This window comes from Heterodontus francisci, chromosome 45 (genome assembly GCF_036365525.1).
Source record: "Heterodontus francisci isolate sHetFra1 chromosome 45, sHetFra1.hap1, whole genome shotgun sequence".
In the NCBI taxonomy this organism is placed as follows: Eukaryota; Metazoa; Chordata; class Chondrichthyes; order Heterodontiformes; family Heterodontidae; genus Heterodontus; species Heterodontus francisci.
Window position 1 is genome coordinate 21,851,625 of NC_090415.1, and position 11,567 is coordinate 21,863,191.

General features: G+C 43.6%; 1 protein-coding gene across 1 annotated transcript; it reads left to right on the forward strand.

The window, feature by feature from the left end:
- Window positions 1-2,212: 2,212 nt before the first annotated feature.
- Window positions 2,213-5,671, forward strand: LOC137356439 (probable G-protein coupled receptor 139). Its single transcript, XM_068022331.1, has 2 exons — window positions 2,213-2,240; window positions 4,761-5,671. Exons 1-2 carry the CDS (start codon window positions 2,213-2,215, stop codon window positions 5,669-5,671), a joined length of 939 nt encoding a protein of 312 aa, XP_067878432.1.
- The last annotated feature ends 5,896 nt before the right edge of the window (window positions 5,672-11,567 follow it).

The following is an 11,567-nucleotide window of genomic DNA, read 5'->3' on the forward strand; positions in this document are numbered from 1 at the left end:
TGTGTTGAATGTGTGTTGGATGGAGAGCCTGTGTTTGATGCGTATTGGATGGAGAGAGGCTGTGTTAGATGTATGTTGGATGGAGAGGCTGTGTTAGATATGTGTTGGATGGAGAGGCTGTGTTAGATGTGCGTTGGATGGAGAGGCTGTGTTAGATGTATGTTGGATGGAGATGCTGTTGTAGATGTGTGCTGGATGGAGCAAGACTGTGTTAGATATGTGTTGGATGGAGAGGCTGTGTTTGATGTGTATTGGATGGAGAGAGGCTGTGTTGGATGCGTGTTGGATGGAGAGGATGTGTTCGATGTATGTTGGATGGAGAGGCTTTATTAGAATTGTGTTGGATAGAGAGGCTGTCTTCGATGTGTGATGGATGGAGAGGCTGTGTTAGATGGAGTGGCTGTGTTACGTGGAGATTCGGTGTGAGATGCAGAGTTTATGTGAGATAAAGTACAGGGTCGTAACAGTGGCACAGTGGTTAGCACCGCAGCCTCACAGCTCCAGCGACCTGGGTTTAATTCTGTGTGCTGCCTGTGTGGAGTTCACAAGTTCTCCCTGTGTCTGCGTGGGTTTCCTCCGGGTGCTCCGGATTCCTCCCACATGCCAAAAACTTGCAGGTTGATAGGTAAATTGGCCATTATAAATTGCCCCTAGTATAGGTAGGTGGTAGGGAAATATAGGGACAGGTGGGGATGTGGTAGGAATATGGAATTAGTGTAAGATTAGTATAAATGGGTGGTTGATGGTCGGCACAAACTCGGTGGGCTGAAGGGCCTGTTTCAGTGCCGTATCTCTAAATCAAAATCAAAACCCTTTTATTTAGGCACTCTGCAAATTTAAGGTATTGGATTCCTTGAGATGCTGTCTTGGATAGAGTTACAGAATTCAAAGTGCAGATGTAGACTTTCCCCATTTTCTGATACATTCATTTTTCTACTGGAGACGCTTCTGAATTAATTGGTTTCTAAATATTTCTTTCAAATCAACTGATAATTTACTGAAGGTCCACAGCCTTGTTGATTACCCTCTCATGTCGTCATTACTTCAGCTATCTTTGTTTAACCTCAATGACAGTTGCAGAATGCGTGATCTCGGTTAAAATGGAGACATGTTGAATCTTGATATGAATTTCTTATAGGGCGGTCTGTGGTTACTGTGTCACCATAAACAGTCAGGTATATTGACAGGTAACAATCTGGGGAATATGGTTACAGTATTCACATCGACTGTGTCACTGTAAACAACAAGTACATTGGCAGGTCATTAACAGATCGCCACTGGCAAAGTAATGCCATATTAAATAATGTTACTCTATCAATGGATAAAATAAATAGTTAAAGTTTTGTTATGTCTTCTCCCCTTCTCCCAGTTTGATTCCAAGCATTCATATCTCATGATAGAAAAGCTTGCTTTATTCCATGCAGCACCTAAAGCCGGCTATATTTCTTGTTATGTCCACGGAATGAACTGATCCCTGTTTTTCGAAAAAATGTTATCCAAAGATTCAGCGTATTGATATTTGGCATTCAACAATTGGATTGTTAGCTGTTGTCTTCTTCAAACTTACTTCTTTGAATAAACGTTTTTCTTCAATGAAGTGATCACTATGCTTATAATAATTAAAAACAGAAAGTGCTGGAAGTGTTCAGCTGTTCTTGCAGCATCTTTGAAGAGAGAAACAGAATGAAAATTTCCTGTCTTATGACTGTTCTTCCGAATAAGAGTCGCATCCGACTCTAAACGCCACCTCTGTTCCTCTCAAAATGCACACTGGCAGACCTGCTGAGGTTTTATGGCAATTTATTATTTTTTAAAATTTATTTCGGATTATCAGCTTCTTCAGGATTTCGCTTTATTTTTGATGACTGTACCTAACTAATAGCAATTTTGTTTAAAACATTTATCCAATTATTGATCGACTGTTTAGTTATTCTCTTCTCAGAACTCTATCACTCTCCTTGATCTGCATTTTCATTCACTCGTCCATTCTACACGAAACCTTCAGAAGTACTTAGCCTTGGCGGAAGAGGGCACTGCTTAGTTCGTGAATTCCATCTATATGTCTGCCCTAAGGAAACATACTGCTGGAGATCGAAAAAAAAAATTGAATATGGTGGAATTTCTCAGCAGGATGAGAAGTATTTAAATGAGACAGAAACCGAGTTTATGATTCGGGTTGGTGAAGTTCCATCAGACCTCGAAGCTGTGACAAATGTCCCAGGTTTTGCACCAGTATGGAGGTAAATAAATGGGGAAGGGGAGAAAAACAATAGAAGCAGAGGTCTGCGAAAGGATGGAACTTGTGAATGATTACATTGAAAAGTGGTGATGGTTCGAGGTACAAGTCGCAGCTAATCAGATTTGAAAATAAACATAAGGTAGAGGTAGTGGAATTGTAAATGACACAGCAGAATTATGACTAGCATTTGGTCTTTAAATTAATTGGGAACAGTTGTTAGAATAGGAAATTATTGACTGAGCGGTGAGTTTCGAAGGTTGGATAGTGCGTAATAGAAAGATGGGTTGCTGCTCCTCTATCATCCATTATTCTTCATCAAATGAGTTCTGGAGGCCTAGGGCAGAGAGGTCAGAGTGGAGGTGTGGTGCAGAATTATCATAGCAAGTGACTAGAAATTCTGCAATAAGTTTGCAGACTGAGCAAAGTTTGAAGCAAAGCGATGCCCCAACAGGCATTCGCTCTTCCCAGCGTAGGGGAGGTCATTTTTCTTCAGTTCTGATGAAAGGTCATTTTTCTGAAATAATTACTCGATATCCCTCTCCAAAGATTTTGAAATGCAGCCTGACTTGATTTATATTGCCAGCATTTTGTGTCCATATGTGCTATTTCTCCCCATATCAGCTGGATAAACAAGGAACAAAATCAGAAGTCACAAGGACAAATGAGAGTTAATTAAGGAAAACCAGCAGAGATTGCTAAAGGGAAAATCGTGGTTAATTAACTACCTGGAGTTTTTTGAGGAGCTAACTGAAGGTTTATCAGGGCAATGATGATCATGTAGTGTCCATGGACTTCCAAAAGACATTTGATACAGTGCCACACAACAGACCTGTGTCCAAATGTGTAGCTCATGGCATAAAAGGGACGGTAGCAACATGGGTACGAAATTGGCTGAGTGACAGGAAACAAAGTGTAGTCGTTAATGGATGTTTTTCGGACTGGAGTAAGGTTTGTAGTGGAGTTCCCAGGGATCAGTGTTGGGACACTTGCTTTTCCTGATATATTAATGATCTAGACCTTGGTGTACAGGGCACAATTTCAACGTTTGAAGAGGATACGAAACTTGGAAACATTGTGAACTGTGAGGAGGATTGTGCAGAACTTCAAAAGGGCATAGACAAGTTGGGGGAATGGGCAGACAGATGGCATATGAACGTCAATGCACAGACATTTAAAATAATTAATTTTGGTAGGAAGAACATGGAAATAGAATATAGAATAAAGGGGGTGCAGGAGCAGAGGGACAGAGGTGTATATGTCACGTGCATAAGTAATTGAAGGTGGCAGAACAGGTTGCGAGAGCAGTTAATAAAGCATACAGTATCCTGGGCTTTATTAAAAATGGCATAGAGAGCAATAACAGGGAAGTTATGTTGAACTTGTATAAGACACTACTTCGACCTCAGCTGGAGTATTGCGTTCAATTCTAGGCTCCACACTTTAGGAAAGACGTGAAGGCATTGGAGAGAGTACAGACAAGATTGACGACAATTGTTACAAGGATGAGGAATTTCAGTTATGAAGATAGATTGGAGAAGTTAGGTCTATTTTTCTTGTTGAAGAGAAAGCTGAAAGGTGATTTGATAGAGGTATTCAAAATCATTAGGGTCTGCACAGCGTAGATAGAGAGAAACTGTTTTCACTTGTGAATTTACTGAGAACGAGAGGGCACAGATTTAATGTATTAGGTAAGAGAAGCAAAAGTGACATGGGGAAGAATGGTTTCACACAGCGCATTGTTAAGGTCCAGAATGCGCTGCCTGAGAACATGGTGGAGGCAGGTTCAATTGAAGCATTCAAAAGAGAATTAGACAGTTATATGGAAAGGAAGAAGGCACAGTGTTATGGGGAGAAGGCAGGGGAATGGAACTGAGGGGGCTTCTCTTTCAGAGAGCTGGTGCAGACGCGATTGGCCGAATGTCTTTGCTCAGCGCTGTAACGATTCTGTGCTTGTGTGATTCTGTGATCATTTGTCTGCCCAATCCAAATCAGGCTCTCAACATCTCTGACTTGCCATGCTGTAACTCTTATTAGCTTGTAAACATTTCAATAATAGTGATTGGCCAAAGCAAGGGAAACATGGCGGTCTCGTTGCTCGGCTACCTTGTCTTGGCTCTGCTCACATTGGGACTGATGAAGCGCTTCAAAGATTTTACATTTTAGTTCTTAAAAGCAAGCCACCTGTTTTCGCACTCTACTAGATTTCGATCTTGTTAAGATTTGATCCTTTTCAAAACATCAGGGGTCAAACAAATTGATCAATGATGGCCTAAACCACAATTTTCCATCAGGTCACCTCTCAGTATCTTTCACCCAGGTTGCAATACAAACAGGATTAAATAAAGTGTTATGTCAATATAATATTCAAGTAGAACAATGACATTTAAAAGATGTATAATCAGAAATAATAATTAATTAAGCTTTTGTCAATTAGGAATTTCCCAGGATCATTAAAGTGTATAGAATTCTCTGTCGAAATTGCTCCGTAATTTCTGACACATTTTTCTTGTCTCTCTTGCAGTGAATTTGATTGCCATTGTGATCCTGTCCCGAGGAAAATGCGGTCTATCCAAATGTATCAGTCTCTACCTGTTGGCCATGGTGGTGACTGACCAATTAGTCATTATCACTGAGGTCATATTATTTAGGATCAGTTATGAATTTTACCCAGGTTCATTACTGTCCATCACCCCTGTGTGCAGTGTTCTTGCTGTCCTGACTCGTGCATCCAGAGACAGTTCAGTCTGGCTAACCATCACTTTCTCTTTCGATCGCTTTGTTGCTATTTGTTGCCAAAATCAGCAAGCAAAATATTGCACGAAGAACACGGCATCTGTGGTTATAGCAACAACGTGCATTCTGCTGAGTTTGAAAAGCATTGTTTGGTACTTTATATATGAACCTCAGGAAATCATCGACAATGTACCATGGTTTTGTAATGTAAAACCAAGCTATTTTACTGAGCCTGGATGGGTGGCCTTTGACTGGTTTGATACTATTTTAACCCCAATGTTCCCATTTGTATTAATCTTGCTACTCAACGCTCTGACGGTCAGACACATTTTAGTGGCGAGTCGGGTCCGAGAAGGTTTAAAAGGACAGATCAAGGGAGAGAAACACAACGACCCAGAAGTGGAGAGCAGAAGGAAGTCAGTTATTTTACTCTTTGCAATTTCTGGCAGTTTCATACTTCTGTGGTTGACGTATGTTGCAGAATTCTTATATTATAACATTGCAGAAACAACTCTCTTGAACTACAATCAATCATTAAATATTTTCCTTCGCGTTGGATCTATGCTGCAGAATTTAAGTTCCTGCACAAATACTTTCATTTACGGGGTGACTCAGAACAAATTTAGAGAGCAGTTCAAGAGCATCATGAAACATCCAATTATCCTGATAATGAAATTAGTTTACAATAAAAAGAGCTGAGCTCAGTACAGAAACAGTAATGGTCGTTGCCGATTCGAACTATAGAAGATAGTATAAAGAGAAATTATGCTTCGAGTCAGGTCGCTACTTTTTGAACAACCCGCCATTTTGTTTCCACGCAGGAAAGTGATTTTGATGAGATTCAGCTAAGCGCATTTGTTGGTTAGTTCATCCCTTTCGTGCAACCAGCTATGTAGCTCATCCATAGTCATGCCTCGCCAATAATTGAACAGACAGATCTGCGTTGCGTTTTAAGGTCGATTTTGTTTATTTAACTGTTCAAAAAACTCTGAATGAAATCTTGAGATGTTACTGCATAAACATGACGAATTATTGAACAGTCTTTTGTTATTTGTCAATGTGCCGTTTCTAATGCTGAATTTCTATGAAGTGCGGTGGCTTTCGTTTTATATTGTTACGGTTTAATGTCTTCAACTCCACCCACTATTTGTACTTTTATCTCTATACAGATTGTGATAAAGGTTGAGAAGTGATTTATCGCACATATAAGCATACAGCAAATTCTATGTACCCAAATTAGTGGCTAGGACAGGGGAAGAAGAGAAGCCAGGGATAACAGCATTTTTCTGAGAGACCAAGTGTGCACATCACCTCAGAAAGGCTTTATTTCACCAACAGAGAAGTGGCACGGGAAAGGGCACGCACATGGTATAGTTTTAACATAATTCACAGTATGTTAAGTGAGAGAGTTCGCTGCTGCCATAGTCAGCATAGTGAATTATGGCATATTATCTTGTAGATCGGAGATTCTGCAGCTGCGGTGTATCATGTTCACTATATTACTTCCATCTAAGAGTAAATCGTTTCATGACATCATAAAATGCGTCAGAACATAAGTAGACCATTCGATCCATCACACCTGTGCTGGTTCTTTGACTGAGTCATTACTTTAAACCCCAAACGCTGTTCTTACGCTATTGCCCTGTAATTATCCATTTATCTTTTCAATATTGCTGTTCAATCTGATTCAACCACTGTTTCAGACAGTGTGCTCACGCTTACAACAACTCACTCTGTTTAAAACACAGATTCTGCACGTAGCCTTTGATTCTTTTGCCAGTCGCGCTAAATCTGATGCAATGCTTACAGTCCATTAGAATCTCTCCCCTCGCAGCAACAGTTGACAAATGTTGACATATAAAGTAATAACATTCGGAAGTGCCAGTAACTTTTTTCAGACGAAAAATGGTTGAGTTGGAAGTGGACAATATCACAAAGGATGGCTGGGATCTTACTGACCAATAGCGGTGCCAGAATTGAGTGTTGGGACTGAGGCTGGGGAGAAAGTGGGAACTTGACGATAAGCCATGAACTTTTCTGAATGGCGGAGCAGGCCCGAAGGGCCGAATGGCCTAATCCGGCTGCTATTTTCTATATTTTTATGAGCTTCAAATGCTGACGTGGTCACATACGCAAAACCATGCTGGCATGTTAAGCTTCCATCTATCAGAATTGCGCTGCTCAGAAGCCTCCATTGATGGTCCAGGCAGCCGTCTCATAAAGCGATAGGGACAGCAAAATAAAACTTGGGCTAAATTTCCACAAATTACCCAGTCCTATACATGGCTTTGGTTAGAGTTGGTAAATACAGGCGTAGAATATTTTTTAGCGAGTGCTATAAAGTAGAAGCTGATTCTAGAAAGGCAACGGCAGCAGGAGGAGAGAACTTCAGAGGTGAGTTCAAATAATTTATGTATATTGGAATTTGCTTTAAAATTGTGTATAACGTTCTAACATGTCTGACCAGACTTTATTTTATTTTTTAAATTTTATTTAGAGATACAGCACTGAAACAGGCCCTTCGGCCCACCGAGTCTGTGCCGACCAACAACCACCCATTTATACTAATCCTACATTACGGATACAGCAACATGTTTTAAGGATTGAATCTATGAGATGTAAAGATGCATGTTCTAACAGTCTGTCTTTATGATTTCTGTCATGAGAGGGCACGAAACATGGATCAAAAAATAAAGGTCAGGCACATTTCTGTCGGCTGGTCTGAAATATCTAAGATCCACCCGAAAAGGTGTATAACCAGCGCTCGATATGGCCCACCTCCGACCGACAATTCCTATCCCTTGCTCAACTTCTCTGTCTCAATTTCTGGGGGACAGGCTGCCCATTAATATTCATTATAAACCCACCGACGTCCAGAGCTACCTCGAATTCACATCCTTACACCCTGCCTCTAGTAGGATTCCATTCCATTCTCCCAATTTCTCTGTCTCCAACGCATCTGTTCTGATGATGCAACCTTCCACAGCAGCGCATCTGATATGTCTTCCGTTATCCACCACCTAGGATCCCGTCATCACCCCCACCCACTGTGGTTGACAGGGTTCTCAACGGTGCCCAACCTATTTCCCGCTGTTCTGTCCTCACTCCTTCCCTTCCCTCCCAGAACCATGACAGGGTTCCCCTTGTCCTCACTTTCCACAACACCAGCATTCACATCAGAAGAATTATCCTCCTCCATTTATGCCACATCCAGCATGAGGTCACTACCAAATGTATCATCCCCTCCCCTCCCCTGTCAGCATTCCAAAGGGATCATTCCCTCTACAGCACACCAGTCCACTCCTCCATTACCCATGACAACTCATTCCCTTCTCACGGCACCTTACCATGCAATTTGCAGGAGGTGCAATACCTGCCCATTTACGTCCGCTTTCGGCTCATCATCCAAGGCCCCCCAACATTCCTTTCACTCAAAGCAATGATTTACTTTTACCTTCTCTCAATTTAGTATACTGTATTCGCTTCTCACAATTTGGTCTCCTCGACATTGGGAAGAGCAAACCCAGATTGAGTGACTGCTTTGCAGAACATCTCCACCCAGTCTGAAAACATGACCCCAGCTTTTCGGTTGCTAGCCATTTCAAAACAGACCCCTTCTCTCATGCCCATAGGTCTGTTTTGGGCCTGCTGCAGTGTTCCAGTGAACATCAACGCAAGCTCGAGGAACAGCACCTTACTTTCAGATTTGGCACTCTGCAGCCTACTGGACTGAACATTGAGCTCAATAATTTCAGAGCATGACCAGACCTTCTTTTATTTTACCTGGTACCTCCCTACTGGCATTTTTCAAGCTTGTGTTTCAGGAAAGGGCTGTTCATTATTCTGTCATTAACACCCTCTCTATATCAATGCTTTGTCTTTCACCACACCATTAGGACATTCTCTTTAAAGCCTGGCAACCCGACCCAAACCCGATTAGACCCGAAGACGTGTGTTGGATTCGGGGCGGGTCGGATCTCTCTTCCGAGTCCAGCATTTGGGCTCGGGTTGGGTCGGGCTGGACAGTGCTGCCTCTGGGAAGCAATCATCAATTCAACATTCAGGTCAAGGCGGCAAACGTGCAGTCCGGACTCCTCACTCTGCAGTGAGCGATTGAGTGTTTCTATGACGTCATCGCGGCGCATGCTGTGACTTGCATTCATCAGAAGGTGATTCTACACTAAAGTACACTATGGACGAAAAACGAATGCTGTCGAATGGAGAATGTTCAGCAGTGGAAACTCCTGTAGCCGGGAAAGTAAATCTTCAATTTGGAAACATTTCAATGCTGTTGTTTTCAGCTATAGCAAACGTTCAAGTGGATTTGTACGATTCAAATCTTGCAAAATATGACAGCAAAAAGGCAGGAAATTTATCTTTGCAGCGGCATATTGAAAAAAGTTCAACTCGACCCGCAGCAGGGCCAAGTCAGTCATGCCTAACTTCGTTTGCACAAATGAGTGAAAAAAGAAACATACCCGCTCACAAGAAATCAGAAATTACCGACAAATCCTTGAGTATCTATTGCAAGGATAATGGATCTTTCCAAAGTATCTCTGGTGAAGTGTTTGCTGAGCTAGCCGAAGAGCTTATTAATGTGCGTGTCACATACGGTCGAGTATCAGCATCAAGTGTGTTCCCAAATTCAAGTACAGTTTCAAGAAGATGTCATAATGTAGCTGAAGGAAAGAGAAAGGAACTAATTTCTCCGATTACTGACATAGCCAAGGATGTGAATGTGGGAATGACAACTGACATGTGGACGGACGACTACTGTAAAATAATTATCTGTGGATACATTTTCATTACATCACAGTCGCCAGCGGAGGAATGCGCCCAGCGACGGTCATGCCAGCGCGGGGAGCTGTCCCAGCAGAGGAGATCCACCGACACCCCAACACGACCGACCCGTGCCACTGTGTTGAATCCACTGGACAGACTGCGCAGAGCCCACCCATTTACCTCTTAACAATTGCACGCCCTCTTGAACTCTCTCTTCAAAGTTTTTTTCAACTTTCCCTTACGGTACTTGTTGACTATCGGTCTCATGCCAATATTTAGCCTCAGATGGAGTTTACCACCCACTTTGGGCTGCATTCACAAGCAACCCGACTCTGAGAAGCCTCGATCCCAATGAGCCGGGGGCTGCTACCGGCCTAACTCCGTCCTCAGGCTAAGCCTCGATCAGAAGGACCTGGCCACTGGAGCCTCGTCAGAGAAAGAGGTCTTCTGTACACCACATTTCCCACACCCTCCAGGCGAGCAGGGATTCGGTGCTGGGCTGTTCCCTCTTCACTCGCAGTTACAAGGGGAATCCTTGTTAGTTTCTTTTCCTCCGCTTAGTAATATGTTTAAATTCAGCGGGTTGTCACGTCAGATCTGAGGTCGTAGGCAGAATGGTGAGCAATCTCATATGTGCGTGCGTTTCTTATCATCGGATGCCCCCAGACAAAAGCGGACCACCAAAAAAAATGCTCGAGCTGGCCAGGATCTCGCAACTTATTGAAAATGGCACTTCGTACTCAACCCGCCAGGGGCTCACCTGGAGCACACCATTCGGGTTCCGTCAGTCATGCGGGGTTTAATAACGACGAATGTGCAAGTGTGTTGACGCTGGACTTGCGCCCGGGCTTGTCTCACGCTGTGATAGAGTGCTGATAAGTGAGGTGCAGAAGACAGAGTGATTGTGTGGGGGTGTGCTTTTCTGCTGCTGGTTTGAACTGCACGAGGCGAGGAGAGAAAGACGAGCAGCCCACGGGATGCAAGCGTGGAAAGGAATCAGACGGGAGCAGCAAGAAGGCCTGGGAAGAGTTTGGAGCAGGTGCAACGGGGAGTATACGTCGAAAGCAGGTAGCAGAGACCAGGGGACAGGTCAGGGCAGCACTGACTAGGTGCAGCCTCAGATATAGGCAAGCTGACTAGAGGCACAACGGTGGGCATGCGTGTGGAAGAAGACAGGGCTCCAGCACAACACACAGCACCGCAGGGACTCCATGGCAAAACTGCACAAACACTGAAAAATGGCACGCAAAGCCAGCGAGGCAGCACAGCAAGCCACAGGCAACTACGTCAAGCTCTCCTCCTTGTCCATAACCAAAACGACAAAACCACGACGACCACTGACAACAGCCAGTGAGACGGAACCACACGGTTCGCGTCCAGAGACATGTCACACCGAGTGTCTTTTTTTTCCCTCTCTCTCTACGCTGATTCACCAGGCAACTTTTTCAAGCTTTTCCACCTCCGCTCTGCACACTTCACAGAGGGACAACTCTGCCCCATGATCCATTCGGAGACGAACGTCCAGGCAGCAAGCAGTCCCAGCACTGACACAGTTATTCGTTTTGTTTGCAACCCAATGACAGCTGTCCTGGGAAAAGCAGAGGCTGGCCCAGACAAGTGCCGACGCGCTCGGAGGTCCACGCCACAGACGGATTGCCCCATGTGATTAAATGGAGGGACAGAGGTCGAACTCTCCTGAAGGCAGAGAAACTCCGGGTCTGCACTTAGGGGGACAAAGAGGAGAAAAGGAACCTCTGCAACAAAACCCCAGGCGCGCTCCCGCCAGCAAAGGCGAGTGCGATTGACAGTCAAG